This window comes from Phalangium opilio, unplaced genomic scaffold (genome assembly GCF_054372755.1).
Source record: "Phalangium opilio isolate 3A_F unplaced genomic scaffold, DU_Popi_V2 ptg000061l_1, whole genome shotgun sequence".
NCBI lineage: Eukaryota > Metazoa > Arthropoda > Arachnida > Opiliones > Phalangiidae > Phalangium > Phalangium opilio.
In genome coordinates, this window is record NW_028324178.1 from 10,009,564 (window position 1) to 10,029,926 (window position 20,363).

The 20,363-nt window shown below is 39.7% G+C and overlaps 1 protein-coding gene across 1 annotated transcript; it reads right to left on the reverse strand.

Annotated features, from left to right (window-relative positions):
* Positions 1-9,680: 9,680 nt before the first annotated feature.
* LOC149665063 (uncharacterized) lies at positions 9,681-18,649 on the reverse strand. The gene is made up of 8 exons (XM_089842054.1): positions 18,545-18,649; positions 13,151-13,432; positions 12,231-13,101; positions 11,942-12,169; positions 10,650-11,714; positions 10,312-10,593; positions 9,905-10,239; positions 9,681-9,863 (listed from the first exon to the last, which is right to left on the reverse strand). Exons 1-8 carry the CDS (start codon positions 18,647-18,649, stop codon positions 9,681-9,683), a joined length of 3,351 nt encoding a protein of 1,116 aa, XP_089698180.1.
* Between the last annotated feature and the right edge of the window lie 1,714 nt (positions 18,650-20,363).

The window sequence follows — 20,363 nt, forward strand, 5'->3', positions numbered from 1 at the left end:
AATAACTGATTAACCAAACTTCTGTGGATTATCTTGTCCAAACGCCGACCACTAAGCGGGAAATTCTCTAACTGTAACTAAAGTCGACGATTTAGAAGTTAGTGTAGCTCGAAATTCAGTATTGAAAACGAATGCTTTAATAATCTCGAGGAAAGATGACGTTTACCTCCCCTTAAACCCTTTGGACACAATTCAGTGTGTTTTCAGCTTTTTAGCACTTCAAAATTTTCCACAATATCATATTTCCCAAACCCTTAGAAAACCCCAAATCTGAACAGTCACTGGTAGATGTAAACATTCTGACCCAAAGTATTGAACAAGGGACCCAAATGTGAACACCAATGATAATAAAATGAGAGGAATAAAAAAGGCCCTAGGCAAAAAGGTACCAATAAGTAGGGCGTAAATTCATGCTCCCAGATGAAAGTTCACGCAGATTTGATAAGTAAAATAGGATAATATTGTTGAAAATTTTCTAAACATTATATTTTGAAATAATAAGAGAAGTAAAAATTCCATGTTGACACCCAAGTAACGTTCCTGTTACACCAACTTTTCTGCACTTGTTCAATCGATAAAAAGGTTAAATTCAACTCAAACATCAAGGTTTTGTTTGATGATAAGCAATATTAATGGATAAAGTTAAAATTGATGTTTTCCCGGTTGCCTGTTTTCTCATTTGTAACACAACAAGAGTATGTCTTTTCAATGGTATTTCTAGGTGTTTCCATGAAAAATATGATTTTCGCCAACCTACTTCATATTTTTGAAACTTTAATAGATGTAGCACCTGGTGAACCAAATTGTGACACTATATATTTTATGTGATATAATTTTTCGTGTAATTATAAAAAAATGCAAAAGAATTCAAATGTGAAATATTGATACAATGCTTAGAAGTAAATATCGATTCCTTTGCAAATTAACAAATTTAAAAAGATCATTTTTTAGCAAATTACAAAGATTCCAAAATCAAATATAATTAAAATGGTCGAAATGAAAGACTTATATTTAATCTCGTTACTTATAATTCGATCGAAAACTGTATAAAAAGATATATATTGTTAGTTCTGGGACAATGTTAATCCTATGGGGCTGCAACCATAGGAATAACATGGGCTGCAGGCAGCCATTTTTTTGACTTCATATGTCACGTGATCTGACGTCATAGGTCACGCGATTTGACGTCATAGGTCACGCGATTTGACGTCATAGGTCACGCGATTTGACGTCATAGGTCACGCGATTTGACGTCATAGGTCACGCGATTTGACGTCATAGGTCACGCGATTTGACGTCATAGGTCACGCGATTTGACGTCATAGGTCACGCGATTTGACGTCATAGGTCACGCGATTTGACGTCATAGGTCACGCGATTTGACGTCATAGGTCACGCGATTTGACGTCATAGGTCACGCGATTTGACGTCATAGGTCACGCGATTTGACGTCATAGGTCACGCGATTTGACGTCATAGGTCACGCGATTTGACGTCATAGGTCACGCGATTTGACGTCATAGGTCACGCGATTTGACGTCATAGGTCACGCGATTTGACGTCATAGGTCACGCGATTTGACGTCATAGGTCACGCGATTTGACGTCATAGGTCACGCGATTTGACGTCATAGGTCACGCGATTTGACGTCATAGGTCACGCGATTTGACGTCATAGGTCACGCGATTTGACGTCATAGGTCACGCGATTTGACGTCATAGGTCACGCGATTTGACGTCATAGGTCACGCGATTTGACGTCATAGGTCACGCGATTTGACGTCATAGGTCACGCGATTTGACGTCATAGGTCACGCGATTTGACGTCATAGGCCACGCGATTTGACGTCATAGGCCACGCGATTTGACGTCATAGGCCACGCGATTTGACGTCATAGGCCACGCGATTTGACGTCATAGGCCACGCGATTTGACGTCATAGGCCACGCGATTTGACGTCATAGGCCACGCGATTTGACGTCTTAGGCCACGTGATTTGACGTCTTAGGCTACGTGATTTGACTTCTTAGGCTACGTGATTCGACTTAATAGACCACGTGATCTGACGTCATAGGTCACGTGATTTCACCTCATAGGTCACGTGAGGCAGCCATTTTTTTTTAAGATAAGATAAGATAAGTACGATGACGTCACTGATAGGAGATAAGATAAGCACGATGACGTCACAGGAGCCAAACCCGGAAGTAAGGCGCGTGACTATGACGCGTCGGGAAATGCGCGCGACGATGACGTGGCGGAGATAAGAAAACGGTATAAAACCGGTTCACAGCCGGTCGGAAGATTATTAGTCTTTCGGACAGGAATTGGGAAAGATCGTTTCACATGATGTAAGTCCCTTATTTTTTTACTTTCGAAGTTTGGAGGAGATTTTTTTAAATCTTGACGTTTTTAGGGTTGAAGGCGGAATATTCGAACTCTCTCGTAAAAAGATCGCAACAATCACTCCCGACCCTAGGGTTAGATTAGGGTATATCGACGGAACGTCCGCTATTTCTCTCTCGCAAACGGAAATTGAAGAATTGTTCAAGTTTAAAAATGAGATTACGTTTTCTTTTTGAAGAGGAACAACGAGACGCCGCCGATTTCGAGGTTTCTTGGAGAATCTTTGAAACGCGTCGAAACGAGCGATTATCGTAGTCAGCTAGTCGTAGATATCCGGGAAATGAGGTTCGGAACCGGAACGAGTTACGGATCGTATTTACCGACTAAGAAAGGGTTCAACGCCAATCTCGAGATGTGGGAATCCCTCTTAGACCAGTTCGAGAGAATTCTAGTATTTTTAAACGAGTCCGATTACAAATTAATTAAACGAAACGTCATGGCGCAACTAAGGAAGAATATAAAAGAATTAACTTGCACCGGGTGCGAAGTCGATCACCCGTCTCAACTTAAACACCAGTGTTTACTTCCGGACTGGTCGCCTCGAGTAGGGGAAAAGTACCTCGACGCTGTGAAAAAGATAAATTTTGCAGAGGTGCACGACGAATTTTTAAATAAAACATTTCTAAGCGTAAAGTTTTGTAAAGGTATCCTAAACGAAATTATTTGTGACTCGAACGAGAATTTATTATAAATGAAATAAATGGAAAGAAAGCGATATCAATCGCGGTATTGATTCCGAACAAAGCGGTTGTTGAATAACATGAGTGACGTTGATATAAGGCTACATCATCCGTAGGCTACCCAATCGGGAAAATCGGTTTTCGTGGCCGAGTTAATTAGGCATATCGACGTTTGCATCGTTCCACCGCCGGAAAGAATTATTCGGTGTTATACAGAATATCAAGCCGATTTGTTTAATAACGTATTACAACATACGCCTTCGGTGGAGTTCTATCAGGGACTTTTAGATACGGAAACGCTCGACCCGAATGTTAGAAATTTCGTTAGTTTAGACGACTTATTGTGCGAGATAGCGAATAACCAAGAAATGACTAATTTATTTTGTAGGGGCACTCATCATAGAAATTCCTCTTTATTTTAAATAATGCAAAATTTATATTATCCGGGGAAACAAATTAGAACGATAAATTTAAATTCGAATAATTTAGTTATTTTCAAATCTCCTCGAGATCAGTCGGCGATTATTCAAATCGCGAAAAAAATATCTTTCGGAAATAGTAAATACGTTACGGACGCGTTTAGACAAGCTGTAGCTCGACCGTACGGTTATCTGTTTGTGGACTTAAAACCGAATACACCCGATAATTACCGATTACGATCGGGGATTTTACCGGAGGAAGAACACGCCATTTACTTCCCCCAAGTAAGTCGTTAAGATATGTATATAAATCGATCGACAATTCTTCCGAAATCCATTTTCGTTCCAATTCCCCTTGACGAGATCCGTTCAAAAACTCGAGTAAGCGTTTGTTTTATTAAAAGCGTTGTAGTAAAAGAAACGGTTCTCTTATTATTTTAGAATGTCCGGATTTATCGAAGGCAATTTTTTACGCGTTCGGGGTCAATGGATTGCGAAAGAAATCGCTTTAGTAGTTTCAGAAACGGGCGAGAGTCGGGTCTGGACGATACAGCCGCCGTATCCGTTTAGAGAACTTTCGCTCAAGGATAAAAGGCAACGCGTGTGGTTAACCAAAAACATTCGCGATTTGCGGTGGAGTGAAGGGGATCATGATTATTTTAAGCAAAACGATATCATTTTTTTTACCAAAGGATTAGAAAAGTCGTAATTTTTTTCCAGGTACCTTAACGCGAATGTAATTAATATTGAAGAGTACGGGTGTCCGAAACTTTCGTCAATCAAGCTCAAAACGAATACGCGGGGCGCGTTCCATCGAGACTTCTACAATTGTCCACTCGCGAAAGCTCGTAAAACCGCGAAATGGTTTGTCCAAAGAAATTGTGTCAACACGCGAATTTTCCGAAATTTTTGACCTCGTGCAACCCTCGTCAAAGGAAAGCCGCCATTAAATTCGCTTCTCAAAATGAAATATTAACCTTAATCGAATGTTGTATAAATGTATTGCGAGGTAACGTGAAATTGACAGAAACCAAAAAGACGCGATTAAAGAAACACCGTTCTGTATTACGTCAACTATCCGGGAAGTTACCTACCGCGAAAAGAAGGGAAATTCTCAGTCAAAAAAATGGTTTTCTCCCTTTGTTGATCCTGGGAATCCTATCGATTCTCAGTTCGGCGGCTGGAGCCGCCATTAGTAAAGCTATTAAGAACTAAACCATGGCCAAGAGGAAGATTTTAGTATCGGAGGACGTTTTGAAAAGACTTCAATAGAATCCCCGAGTATCGTCCGAAAAAAAACCTGATAAAACCGAACGTAGATACGACGCTCGAATTGCAAAGCGATCCTAGCGAGGTTATGAATTGACGAAATTTACGTAACACCGACAAAATAAAAATTTACAATCACAAATTACAGCAACGAGTAAATCGGAAACTTAAACGGAATATTAGCAAAGCGAAGATGAAAAATTGGGAAAGCGAAATAGCCGCGGCAATCCCGTCCTATATTCTTAGCAAAGCGATGACTTTGTACAAGTGGTTAGCGCGTTCGCCAGGCTTTGAGGTGACGGAAAAGGGCGAATTTATCTACCGCGGACGTCCCGTAAACGGTTCTCACGTCATAGATTTATTAACGTACGCGGTTCCGGGATCGAAAAAAAGTAAAAAGCACGTAGGGTCGGACGAATTTTGCGAGTACTTGACAAGCGTAAACGTTCCTCGTTCTTTGTACAAATCGACGAACCTTCGTGCTAGTCAGTCAACGCGTTACAAAAGCGAAACTAAAAAGTTTCACGATGATGACGAATATACTAACGCTGAAGACGACGGAATTATTATGGGAGGCGAAGGGTTTAAAAAATGGGTCGTTTTGTAACATTTGGCGTAAATAAAAAAATTCGAGTATAATTATTTCAATAGCGAATGCGGGGTAGTCATTAGCGTACCGAATGTAGTCGCGGGAAGAACGGGATGTAGAACATCATGGAAAAATTAAAGGAATTTTATTATAACGCGACGCGAGCGGGATCTTACGGGGGTGTAAAGAATTTATATCGCGCCGCGCGCGCCTGTGGTATAAAAGTAAATTTAAAAGAAGTGGAAAATTTCTTCGTACCATAGTTTACGGAATCGACGAACAATGGCAAATAGACTTGGTAGACTTACAAAATTTGAGTCGTTTTAACCGGGGTTACCGATATATATTATGCTGCATCGACGTATTTAGAAAATACGCCTTCGTCGTTGCCACTAATGACAAAAAGGGAGAAACCATGGTTAAAGCCCTGAATAATATTTTAGAATCGGGAAGGAAGCCGAAAACGATCCAAAGCGATAACGGAAACGAATTCGTTTGCGCGGCTGTGCAAAAACGATTGCGCCGATTTAGAATAAAATTTTTCGCCACGTATTCCGAAACGAAGGCGTCGGTAGTGGAACGTTTCAACCGCACTTTAAAAGAGCGTATGTTTCGATACTTCACCGAAAATAATACTCGAAATTATATCGACGTTCTGATTCAGTCGACGCTTACAACGACGTAAGCCGATTGACGTAACACCTCGTAATTTCGGGGAAATTTGGAAAAATTTATACGGCGATATAGACTTCTCGCCTCCAATTTCTTATCCTTTCGAAATCGGGGATATCGTTCGAATTAGCAAGAAAAAAAAGACGTTCGAGAAGTGTTATTTACCCAATTGGAGCGAGGAGTTATTTCGAGCAACGGAAAGATTACCTCGATAGCCGGCGTTATATAAGTTGGAGGATTTAAATTCCGCACCCATATCGGGTGTCTTCTACGAAGAGGAAGTACAGAAAGTCGGGAAAGACCTGGAAAATACTCTATTTAAGATTGAAGGAAAGGCGTTGTTCCAACGGTACAACCGAAAAATTCGTTCGCTGGAAAGATTACCCGGCGTCCTTCGATAGTTGGGTGAAAGAGATAGTGACGAAAAAAATCATGAGTTTCTACGTTACGTTACCGTCCGATTCTTCGACGAGTTAATTCCCCGATAATCGGATTAGTCGGTTTCGTACGTATTTAACAGAAACCGTTAATTTAAACGGTCCTTACGAAGTCGGGTTAGCCGAAATAAGTTATCCTAGAACTTGGAGCAACATCAAGGAAGACGCCTTACTATCGCTAGTAAAGAAGAATCAATTCGTGGCGGAAATGAAATTACCGAAAGAATATTACGTTACGATAACGGCGTTGATACATTTTCTTAATTCCGAAGTAGAGAAAGCCGTATCTTTATCGAAGAAAAATACCGATAAAAAGACGGTGATATTCGAATATTTTCCGCACAAACGTCGGGTGTCGGTCACTTTGAAGAAGGACTACTCGGTTGTCTTATCGGGGTTCTTGGCGATTACTCTTGGTTTTACGAGAGAAATGGTCGATGATTTTAGTATCGTCGATTATTATCTAGGAGATTTTACGGTCGATTTGAACGTCAGTATGCATTCGTTATTCGTTTACTCCGACATTGTTGAAAATCGAAGCGTAGGCGACGTTAGTTCCCCTCTACTTCGAATCGAGAGTGTCCAGGGCAAAGACGGCGAGACTATAGATAAAGACGTTACGCGTCCTCATTACATCCCGTCGCTAGTAATTCGTTTCACACTACAGAAATAAGTATAACTAGCGAATTGGGAGTTCTTGTTCAATTCGAACCTCACCTTACATTTCAGGCCGAAGAGAATGTGGACGTCGTTATAAGTAAACGGTAAGAGATACTACCGTCATCATTCGAAAGGAAGATATTGAGAGAGTCGAGTCACGGTGATGGATTACGAGAGATATTACTTAAATCAAGGGCATTTTGGTTCGCAATATAACGCCGAGTTCGAAAATTATTACGCTTCTCAAGCCGGAAACGGAAGTATACCATTTTATCGCGGTGTTCCGGCGCAACGCGGATACGGATTAGCCAATATAGTAGACTCGGCGTTTAGACGCGTTTTCCCGCTGTTTAAAAAGGGAGCGATTTTTCTCGGTAAAAAAATTTTAAATACCGGCGCGAAAGTAGCTACGGATGTCGTTAGCGGTGTTCCGTTGAAAAGCGCGCTGAAAACGCGAGGTACCGAAGCCGGGAAAGAAACGCTTTTGCGATTGAGCGCCGAAATTAAAAATAAAATGGGCGCGTCGGAAATCGGAAAGACGATGACGGGAAGCGGTTTTAAAAAGAAAAGAAAGAAGCCGAAACTGATTAGTTCGGTCGCGAAGGCCAAAAAGAGAAGGTCGAGACCCGTATATTCCGACATTTTTACGAACCGGTCAACGTTATGAAAACGCGCGCGCGCGGGAATGGCGTTGATTCATCCTAAATCGGGCGCCCTGAAGATTTCCGAGTTGGATTTATTCGAAGTACCGCTTACTCAGTCCGGTATAATCGGAGGCGAGTGGATCGAATTTGATCCCGTGTCCAACGTGGACGAAAACGCTACCATAACGTTCGCTATTCCCGGAAATTTCGAAGGTTACATCGATATTTCCAAAACTCTTTTACAAGTTCAAGCCAAAATTATCAGAGCCGATGGCGCGGTCATCGATTACGCGACGGAAGTTGTGGGACCGGAAAATTTATTTTTGCACGCGCTCTTTAGCGAAGTGCACGTCTTTATGAACGAGAAATCCGTCACGGCTTCCGCTCAAATTAACGCTCACAAAAGCATGATCCAAACTTTGCTTACTTTCGGTGGTCCGGCGAAAACCAGTTTCTTAACGAGTTCTCTGTTTTACAAGGACACGGCGGGTAAATTCGACGAGCCCGCCAGTAACGAAGGATTTAAGGCGCGAAAAGCGATAGCCGCCAATGGCGTAATAGATATGATGGGTGTGGTTCATACGTACATTTGTCAGCAATCGCGGTACCTCCCGAATATCTTGAACCTAAAGTTCAAATTCACTAAAAACCCGAACGAATTTTGTCTCCATACGAATACCGACGTGAAATACAAAGTCAAATTCGAAATGGCGTGTTTATATATATATCTGAAAAGTACATTTAGTTAACGAAATTTTAATCGCTCATTCCAAGGCCGTAGAACGCGGGACGATGAAATATCCAATTATCCGATCCGAATGCAATTCGTTTTCCATCGCTCAAGGGTCCAAAATAACAATTCGAGACAACTTATTTAACGGTCAAATACCGAAGAAACTGGTCGTTGGCTTGCTCGAACAGAACGCGTATTTAGGGGATTATAAAAAATCGCCCTTCAATTATTTTCAAAATATAGGGGTTAATCACGTAGCTTTGCAAGTTGACGGGGTTTCGGCACCTCACAAACCGTTATCTCCTAGTTTCAAAGACACTCTGTACGTTTGATCGTACATTAATCAGTTTCTGCAAACTGGGCAATTTAATATCGACGAGAGTAATCTTATTTCGAGAGAAGAGTTTCCCAACGGGAATTGTTTATTCGTTTTTGACTCGACTCCGGACCTCTCTCATTCCGTCGAACATTTTCAGTTGATAAAAAACGGTTGCGTACGTTTAGAGATAAAGTTCGAAAACGCTCTTACCCAGACCGTTTGCGTTATCTACTATAGCGAGTTTCAAAATTTGATTGAATAAGATAAAAATTGCGCGGTTTTCTTCCATTATTCGAGCTAAGATTACGGATACGCTACAACTAACCGAAATATTAAAGAAAGATTCCGCGGCCAAAAATTTCTTTCGAGGCGTCTTCGCGGCCGATAAATTACCTCGTCGCGTCTCTTCTTTTCCATCATTGTACGTGGTAAATACGGGATAAGCGAATACTCCGGGCGAGCATTGGACAGTGATATATTTCTTGAGAAAGAAGAATTGCGAATTCTTCGACAGTTTCGGCTACCCGCCGGATTTCTTTCAATTTATCAATTTTGTCGAGAAAAATAGTTTAACCGTGACTTTCAATTCGAAGCAACTGCAAAACAACACCGGCAAAACGTGCGGGGGTTATTGCGTATATTTTACTTTAAATAGATGTCGAGGGATAAATTTGTACGATATCGTTAGTAAATTTTCCAACGATACGAATATTAACGACCTTATGATTCCCGAATTTATGGAGAAGTTTTCAATAAAATTTTTAACTTAACAAATCGTTTTTTTTATTATTTTTGTAGCGATTATACATACATTATTAAACGCGAGACGGAAACTATACGCGGCTATACACGTATTCTAACGAATAACGTCGTCATTAGGGCGGGTTGAAAGGTCTCCGTCGGGGACCGAGTCGTCGTTGTCTTCGTCGGAGATCGAGTCGGATACCGGGTCTCGGGGAGGATCCAAGTGACCGTAAGCTAACGTCGAGACACCGTCATCCAGGATGAAACGTTTATCGTCGTACGGGTTAAAACACAGCTTGTTTTGTTGAACCGTGTATAGATCGTTTTTTTACTGACGATCCGTTTCATCTCCGCTACGGTAACTCGACGATTTACCAGACAGTTCTTATAGTCTTCGTGTAAAACGGTCTTTTTGACCACCCGTTTGCAAATTCCCTTAGCGGTCTTTTTCTCACCGTCCGCCGACAAGATGGAATACATTTTCGATCGTAAGCCATAGAGTTCTTTAACGGGCTTTCCGTTCAGCTCGTCCTTGAATTTCCCGAGTACCTTTTTATTGACGTTGCTAAAAAGAGGATGGTCGGTTGGGTACCCGGAAAAATCGTAATGGTCGGCTTCTTGACCCATGTCCTCGTACAAGTCTTCGGTTTCGATGGAATACGCGAGACTATCTGTAATATTTACCCCATTTTTTTCTTTGTAAACGATTTCGAGTTTTACGAATAAAATACGCGGTAACGTACCAGTATCGGTGAACAAAAGTTTCGCTTTGTCGCCGTACCGAGCTCGGATGACGTCGTAATGAAATCGAAACATTAGCAGTTTCGAGAGGTCCAAGATGGTAAATCCGGTGTAGATGGGTCGATTCAAAGTGATATTTTTCTTCGTTAAATGAATCCCCACCAAATTGTTGTGAAAAATGGTAAATTTTTCGAAAGCCGGCGAATTGGCTCTTCTCGCTGCTATTTTCGGAATTTGAACCAACTCGAATCTGATCCTGTTCCTTAAATTTTGCATCGTTTTACCTATAACGATAAAATAATATTAATTTTACCGAAAAAAAACAAATATATATATCGACCGAAGACGGCGTTATTCATCAGTTTGTAGAAATCTTTCTCAAAGTCGTTGGCGGCCATTTTCCTTTTTTCGGTGTTGAAAGCGATATAATCGGCGAGCCAAATTCCTTGCTCGAAGTATAAAATTCGATGGACACGGGCGACTTTCATTCCTTTTTCAACGTAGTACTTTAGATTACGGTAATGCACTACGTATTTGGTTTTCGGACGGAGATCGGAAACCAATTTAGGCAGATAGTCTTTACGCGGAATGCCCCAATGATCCAGTTGTTCTTTGCAATAATAAGGCAGCTCCGACTTTAAGATGGTACGTTTTCGCGTAACTAAAGGTAGATCGTTATGATCCCGGTGTAATTCCGCGGGGTATTCCAAATCAACCTCTACGATGAATCCCAGTCGGTCGTCGTCCGGGTGGTTGAGGACGTTTTCGATAGGAAGAGAATTTTCCCATTTGAAATTTTTCATCGGCATTGGATCCATCATGACGGTGGCGTATAAGTTGTTACAATCCAAATAAGATAGAAACGTCGTTGGTTTTTCCGGATCGTGCGTTTTGGGGACGTATTTGTTGTTAGCGGTAGCTAAACGGCGACTGATGGTAGAAACGCCACCGCGAATCCCTTTTTCGATCAGGAGATGCATATCCGGATCCAACAACAAATCCAACTCGACATCCGTCATGTAGAGAGCGCTTTCCCACACGAAACCTGGACTGGTGTAAGAATGGGCGCTGTCCAATTTGTAATAGTTCATACAGATGGCTCGGAACGATTCGAATACGTCGGCCAACTGCAAAGTGTCGGCGGTGACGTAGAGGTCGTGATATTCCCCCATATTTCTAATCCCGAAACTTCCCAGATTAGACGCGCGGTGGTAATCGGCGTCGGATATACCCGAGTCGGTGAGAATACTATAGAAATCTTCCTTGGCCGGAAGATACGTTTGGTCGAATTTCTCTTGGTTGTCCATATAATCGTTCGGGTAAACGCCTTTGCGAAGTAACAGCTCGACTTTGTCCGGGGTATAGACGGAATTTAGAATTGGGAACATGTTCGGACCGTCTTTGGCTAAATTTTGAACGAGCGTTTCGAGAGAAGCCGACAAGAATCGAAAACTGTCGACGAAACGTAAATGACCCAAAGAAAAGGAAATGTACGTTTCGCTATTACTCGGGATGCATTAGATTTTTTATCTTTGATTTTGCCATTTTGTTGCAATAAAAGATGAGCGTCGTAACGACTATAATTATGGAAAAATACGGGTATGAAACTCGGGGGTTTTAGTTAAAAATTACACGAGTAATGGTCGTGATCCCGAACTTTCCAGTCATCTTTCGAAAACGGTTCAGAGCAAATGTAACAAACGCTAGCCTCGCGATACGATTCTTTCTCCGCGGGTGATAAATCCATTTGTCGATTCTGTTTGATTTTTTCTAAGATAAGGTCCGATTCGAGCCCTAATTTATCTAAAAATACCGTCGCCGCGTCTATACCCCGATAGGTCGTCGGTTTACTAGCGGTACCTAAAAAAATATGAAATTTTTTGACGCGAATAAATTAGGAAAAAAACGCTTTCGAACTTACCGTCGGGACCGACCACCACGTAACTAAACCCGCAAGAAACGTGCGAAGCTAAAGCGGTGGTCGACGAAAGCGACGAGTCGGGAAGACAGGTGATAATTTTCGACAAATTCGACTCGAAGTCCGCGTAGATGACGTAAGGGACTCCCATACACCACCCGAAATTTCTGAATTTGCAGATAAGCTGCTTGATGGGCATGGTAATACGTTGAGGGTCGTGGATGTTACATTCTTTCACGTGCTCGGCGTAATTGTTTTGAGCGTTGACGCCGGAAAAACGATGCAAACAGTAGCGACAATAATAGGCGGTGTTGTGGTGTCTCTTAACGTCGCTCAATAGGCGGCTTAAGCTTTTAATCAGACAATAATGTTGGTTCTTGCCCCGAGAAACTAATAATAAATCGATTTGCCGGTCTTTCGCGACTCGGTTTTCGCTGACGTACAGCGGAAAAATATTTTTTTCCAACGCGAAGACGTTTACCGTCAATTGGTTCGCTCGTTCGAATTTCGATAGTTTGTAAGAGTCGAATTTGAAAGGAAACGATATAGAGTCTAAATTTAGTTCGTCGACGTAATTTGTATAGTTATTTACGCGCTCGGGGTGAATATCAACGGGATGTAATTTAGCTAAAATACTATACAAGAAACACTTATCGTCCAAATTTTTAATATTTACAACGGCCTTTTTATCGGCGATCCATTTAGGTAGTTCGATATACGATCCACCGCGGAGCGGGACGTACGCGATAATATTTAGTTGTAAATGCATGATTTTATCTAGGGCCCACCCGCTACCGGCATGTTCGAATTCCGACAGGGATTGTTCAATTTTTTGGAGACTTTCGATGATTTGACGCGGAATTACTTCGGCACCCTAAGGAGGTGCAATTAAATCCGCGAAAGTAAGGAAAAGTTTCCGCGACCAAATCCGTATCGGCCAGTTTGCGGATGAATCGCGCGTGTACGACTAGATACCATTTAACACCGCGGTTTAATCGAAGTCTATCGTTAATATATCTAGAAATAGAATTCTCGTGCGCTTTGATTATTTCTACCGGGTCGGTTTCCGTCTCCCTCGGCGTCACGCGCACGGCGAAAACTACCCCGTCCAGCGCTTGAACTTCCTCCCATTCGTCTTCCGACGACGGTAGTGGTGGTGGTGGTGGTGGTGGTGGTGGTGACGAGCGTTTGGCGGGCGGGAGATCCTATTCGTCCGAATGACGTCGTTTCTCTCCGCGGGAAGTGGATGGAAGCTCGTCCGACGCGCCGGGGTAAGTTTAAGCATTGCATTTAATCGTGCTAGTAAGTTTAAGCATTGCATTTAATCGTGCTAGTAAGTTTAAGCATTGCATTTAATCGTGCTAGTAAGTTTAAGCATTGCATTTAATCGTGCTAGTAAGTTTAAGCATTGCATTTAATCGTGCTAGTAAGTTTAAGCATTGCATTTAATCGTGCTAGTAAGTTTAAGCATTGCATTTAATCGTGCTAGTAAGTTTAAGCATTGCATTTAATCGTGCAAGTAAGGTTAAGCATTGCATTTAATTGTGCTAGTAAGGTTAAGCATTACGAATTGTGTTTTACTTTTGCCCGATATATTTCATTATCAGCGTTAGATTTAAACGCTGGAAATCCCATCCCATTCCACTACCCTAAAATGAGAGATTAACTTTAGACCAAGGCTTAGTGTTAAGAAACTTCGATTTTCTCGAAAGCCCTAAATCTCGAAGGATTAAAGAAACAAGGACTAACGTAGAACGGTTGGACAATGGACTGGATGCTTACACACTCGCGCAACTCGCTCAAAAGGTTTAGGAAGACGAGGAACTAATCTGAATTAGAATAGCAAGAACCATTACAAGTCTTACAACCGTCAGAAACAGGGCCTTAATAAATGCGACGTGAACACGTGGAGATATTTTGGCCCGAAATCGACATATCCCAAAAGAGAATTTCAATATAACCAACTTTACCGTACTACCAACCGATTTAAAGGGAATCGGCGCCTATATGTTGAACTGGAATTAGTTCTTTATTTCTATAATATACTATCTCGTTATACGACGTATCTTTTACTTAATCTACGCCACTTTATTCTTAATCATCTTTTACTTTATCTTTTATGACATCTTATTACCGCTCTATGCTTAACCATCCTTGTTTCTGTACAACGGGGTAGCATTAACGATCCATTGTACTCGTTGAGTTCAGAACATATATTCTTCTAGAGTTCTATTTGGATATCGGGTTTTCGCGCTCGCGCGACCATCGTTTTTGAAACTAAGGGACGGACGGATAACTTTATCATTAGGTGGTGGCGCCATCTATTTCACTTGAAAAACATATATTTGTTACTATGGCGTCTGCTATAATTTCTTAATATAGATAGGAAATGTTTAGAAACCACTATATGATAATGAAAGTAAATTGCTCGATTCGAGTAAAAACAGAGAAGGAACTACATTAACCGATAGTATATGTGGTAATTCCGAATTGTTTGTAGGGAATCTTAATCGTACAGTTCAAAAACGGTTGAACTATCTAAATATTTATTAATTTTCTATGTCACAAAATATTTTTATTTCCATAAGTGTTGACACACTTTTCTACTGAGCATTTTCGACCCATTTTAAAATTTAATACATTTTCACATTATGTGTTACTTTAATAACTAATAACATATAATTCCCAAGTAAAAACACGCATTTAATAAGAAATTGATCAATATTCCATTTATTAAATATCAAATTTTATTTATTAGGCTCCACTTACTGTTTTTCAATTACCTAGATTTCATATTTCGCGCTTTACTTCTTCCTAAGCCTAATTTTCAAACTCAAGCTGCAGCGATTTTGCGGGGCGCTTTCCCGCCAAATCGTTGGAAATTCTATTAAGCTTCCCACGTAAGGCGACAGATGTCGCTAACGCCTAATGATAAAGTAATGAAATTCGACGAATCCGAGTACGCGAGGAAGAAATTCAACAAAAACTCTAGAAATACATATATTAGAACTCAATGTGCTGGATGGTTAGGTTAGGTTAGGTTTCGTAAAATAGAGGGGACAGTTTACGGTCATAGTGATTTCTGGTTTATGATATCCAGGATTTTGTTTTAGATACATTATTTGATTCGTATGGTTTTTAAAAATTATACTTAAGTGGGGTGCACAATTTAATTTCATTAATATTATTTGAAATGTGACGTTATTAGAAATTAAGGGGATACACGATTGTGTTTCAGAAATGTTTTTAGTTGTACGATTTATTGGAGATCAACTATACGGGGGTCACGTGAGCCGTGTAAAATTACTATTAAGGCCCAGCCCTTGGGCCATCTTGTTTAAAACCCATTTTACAGGAAAAGTACGCGTCCTAGCAACCTGAAAATGGGTGCAATCGATCGGCAATAGTTCAAACTTATTGCATTGGTCAGTTTGTTCACTTCAGTAACATTTTTGGTACTGAAAAATCTGACTTTCCAAAAGCTTGAGAAAGAGTTCTAGGATAGGGCTACTGACCATACCTATTTGAGTAAGGCGAAGCAACCGGCGTATGCTTCATTTCAAACACCAATATTAGTCAAGTCTCTCAAGAATGTTTAATTGTTCTTTATCAACACGATGTAACGCTCAATAAGGCGAACAACTAACGAAGAAAATATTTAATATTAATTATATTTATTAAATTATTTAAGATAATCTTGTTTCTCAACTCAAAATTAAAACGGAAAGAGTTAAAAAGCAGTCTATGTTTTAGTCTGTCTGTGTGTGTCCGTCGGTTGTTACACTAGTGCACCGCGTTAGCATTTCGCCTTGTGTTTTTTGGAAGGAAATCCTACAAAATCTTAATATTTCGTTCTCTCATAATGCGAAATTAATATTTAGAAATATTTTTTTAATTTCGATGCCTTTAGTAGTTTTGTAACTTGAAAGCTCTGTTTCATTTTGATATTCCAAGGACATTTTTTAATATTATTATTTGAAATGGCTGTTTATGTATTACTTAAGCTATACTACATCTGTATATAAAATAATCCTTGCTTTAGTTAAATCAAGAGGAACATTAAGGCTTACACTGTCGGTTAAATCAAGTATTATCCGTAATAAGCCTAGGGAACAAAAGAGAAAATAAGGTGTAGTAAACTATGGGTGTTGATTTTCGTGTCAGTATTGAAGAGACATTAACGGTTCAGAGTGAGCCGAAAGTTAAATACACGTTTAAATAATCAGGTGTAGACATTATAATAGAAGAAAAGATCGTGGTGGCAATTAGAGTAGTGAAAGGGCTAATGGTGAACGGGTATTACCTACGGAGTTTTCATTCTTTTTGTGGTGCGCAAGACTCTCAGTGCGTCTAGCCACAAATCAGCTTTGGTGTTATTTAACCTTAACACGCATGTTGGCAAACTAAGAACATTGTTGAGGTGAGACGAGACGATAGTGTTTACTCTGCAAACCAGTTGTGAATGTAGCTATAAGTATATCGGATAAACAGGTGAAGCGTAGACAATTGGGCCTTTACAAACAAATAAAGGTTATATCTCTCCAAAATTTATACACTTCATTTCCTGTTCTTTTCCCCATTGACTGATTTCCATGTGTCCAAGATTTATCCTTATATGATGTAAAATGTCGTCTGCTTTTTTTGTATATTCGCAATGCTTGGAATACTACTTCAACAATTAGTAAATTATTACTTCAAAAAGAGAAATAATTCCATATCTAGGTAAATAAGTTTGTAGTAGTAGACCTCTTGACTCGGAGAGGTAAATTTTGATTTTTCCAACTTGTTTATATATTTGTGGTGGTTCTTAACAAAATAAGTAAATTGGAGCCTTTCTGTCATATTGGTAATTAGATTTGTTTTTACCCTGATACTTTTCCCAAATATTGCAACACTAACTCTAAATCGGCCTCTCTAAATTAGGAGCACATTAATTTTTTAAGTTATTCGTGCTTGGTTATACTTAATAGCTTGAGTAAAACAGTAATATTATTTTCTAGTGCTCGTAAGTATAGACAGGATGGCTATATAATGCGTAGTACCCTCATGTATTGAAACTACTGGAACGAAGAGTAAAAAGAGAAACCAAAATGAACATAGAGTACAAAGATTCTAAATGTGGCAGTTCAAAACTTTCACAACTTTTACTAGAAAAGTTTCTTCGGCCCCTTTTGAGCAACTATGAGTTTGATGCTTCTGATCGTAATGAGAAAAAGAAGAATCTAAATAACAAATCTTTATCTAGGAAAATCTTAAAAATTTCAAGGATATTTTTTAAAATGCCATTGTAGTACAAGGGTTTGATTGTGATAAATTTAAATGTGATGTTATACCAAAGTTAAAAACACTCTTTCCTAGTTTTATATTTAAAATGTGATAAAAAAGTCTGATATTGTTTCAATATATGTTATGTTGTAACGTTCCTATTTTTAAAATGTAACACTACTTAAAAATGTGATACTTGTTTCAAAGAAGTCAAAACAAGTCATGTGAGGTGAGAAGGGCGTAATAGTTTCGTGCGTAGTACAGTATTCATGTTTTCTATCTCGCTAACTTAATATTCGAGATGGCCCAACGTTTGGTGTACATTAAGTTCTTACCACATCTAGATAAAAAGGTCTTTTCTCCTATCCAGCCTCCACAGACAATCCACATACATACACACTCACAGATCATAATAGTAGAGCCAGTGTGTCTTTCACAACGTAGATAAAAACCTATAACAAATACACATTGAAGGGTCAGGAGATATTTTCAACGACAACTTTAAATAAATAGCAGCGACCCAGCCTTTACACATAGTGCCTTTTCCGCTATAAAATGAATCTCTCATTCTAGCTACCTTGCCCGTATTCCCCATCTTCCTTCGCCAACCCCAAAAACCGGAGTAAGGAGAAAATATTTTAATCCGTTTCGATACGGCCGTCCGTCAAACGAACCCTTAACTTAAGGATTGCCGCAATTTAACCGGGTGAATACTTTGACGATGCCGATCTTGTTTCTTTCCCAATACTTTGAAGAGCCTTAAGACGATCTTTTCTTAACTATAGGTTCAGACAAACTTGTTTTATGTCCATCCGAAGGCGTAAAAGTGCTGTTAACTCATACCATAGCGCTAATGTATTTCCTCTCGCAATTCTTTCATATTACAAGATCCAACGTGGTAGCGTATCTTGCCTTAATCGCTTTCTATCCACGCTTGTTTTTCGTGTACCCGGGATTAACTCACAAACACACCCACACACACCCCGACACACCCATATTTATTCAATTTTCATTCTCTTTATTTATAAATAAAAGTTTCTTATATTACTCACCTCCATCACCCCGCCGCAATTGCAGAATTTTTCCCTCAGTTTTCTTACATTCGGGAAGTATGGGAGATGCACCTCCACTACACCTCTTTCCTCCGCGCATACCATTTCATTGAAAAACATGTTGTGCATGACTTGTATGGTGTTAACCATTTCCTGGTAGGTGAAATTTTACTCGGGACGCTTAGCCCCGAACCACGAGTAGATTAAAATGGCTTTCGTCTCCGTACTAGTCATTTTGCGCTTATGATTTTATTACCCAAAGTTCCGTATTTATATACAAAATATCCACGGCTTGTATAATATTATATATTATTTATCCCCACATGTGTTTCACGAACATTGAGGCTCTAAGTAACTATTAAGGATTGAATTAAATAAAAATTATACTAAGGATGTTATGTTTTGATGGGTGTATTCGAAGTTCCCCAACTTTCGATGTCTTTATTGTATTATTTATGTCATATTTATAACAAAATTAACAGGTGCTAATTGAAAGAACGAACGTTGAATTTCTGTTTTGTTCTTTTTCTTAATTCCCATCTTCTATAGTAACACGTTATCACCAGCTATAGGATGGAACCAAACATGTTTTGCTAGTAACCCCCCCCTCTCGAATTGTATTTCACTGCTTCATTTAATTCTGTTCCCTCTACAGTAACCTAATATAATTTGCCAGGTGCTATATGAAAGAATCAAATATGTTTCCGCGTCTAAACATCAATCCTCCAAATTTTGTCGCGTTGTTTCCCTTAACATAGTTATATGAAGTAAACAAATATGTTTTGCGTGTAAACATGGCCCCTTCAAATCCCGTTTTACTTAATTTTTATCTTCTATAGTATCCTAATTCTTCTATACTCACACAACCTAATTTTGTCAGGTGTTACACGAACGAGCCATTTTTGTGGATCTGTTTTATTATTATTATTATTATTTTTTTGTTTTTCCCGATCGTTTATTTTCAGGGTAATAATTACGTCAGACGTTTAATGAAAGGGGGAGTTTGGGTGTATATACTAATACGGGGTGGAGATATAATCCAATACTTTGTCTATTGCACATGTGAATCAAGTATTTTGATGTAGTTGACGTTGATTGATTAATCAGTTTTTTCCTATATAATCGAATTCAGCTCCCCTTAATTATTTATATCCTGCAAACCATCCGGGAATCCCACAGCATCCAACCTAAGGTATGTCTCACATTTTCATTAGTCCCTCTGTTTCCACAATCGCCCTAACCGGGAAAATAGAAATGAACCACGTGATATTATAATGGATGGATATAGGTAAGCCTGTATTCAAAACACTGGAGGAAAAAATAAAATGGAGAAATTCGCCTGCACCATTTGCGGGAAACCTTTCACCAAAAACTGTAACCGTCTACGGCATGAGCGAGAAACTCATCAAAAGACGTCTTTAGTTTGCCAAATTTGCGGGGAAACTTTTAAACGGCACTATCTTTTTACAAGGCACATGAAAAAACACCCCGAAGTCTCAAATTTATTTACCCCTGCAACACCCTCGGTACCATTTACATCGAGAACTTCACAGTCGGTAACAGCGGATGCACCTGTAACAGAAACGTCTTCCCACCCTCTTCCCCTATTCCTAGTACCTCCCAACAAAACTCGAATACACAGCTGAACACCGACCCTCGAATAGAAACAATGAACGTTTTAGGGGGTGCTGCTTTCTTGGCGCGTTTTGACGGTAATGACGCGCTCGACTTTACATCTCTGATAAACGAGTACAGAGGGGAAATAATTAACTATCTAAAAAAAACATTTAAAGGAGAAAAAGGGAATTAAGTGGTATTT

Coding starts and splice junctions, on each gene's coding strand:
- LOC149665063 (XM_089842054.1), bottom strand. CDS start 18,649: ATGGTATGCGCGGAGGAAAGAGGTGTAGTGGAGGTGCATCTCCCATAC. Junction 13,433..18,544: donor ATTGCGGCGGGGTGATGGAG/GTGAGTAATATA, acceptor TCGGACGAATAG/GATCTCCCGCCCGCCAAACG. Junction 10,594..10,649: donor GATGAATAACGCCGTCTTCG/GTCGATATATAT, acceptor TTATCGTTATAG/GTAAAACGATGCAAAATTTA.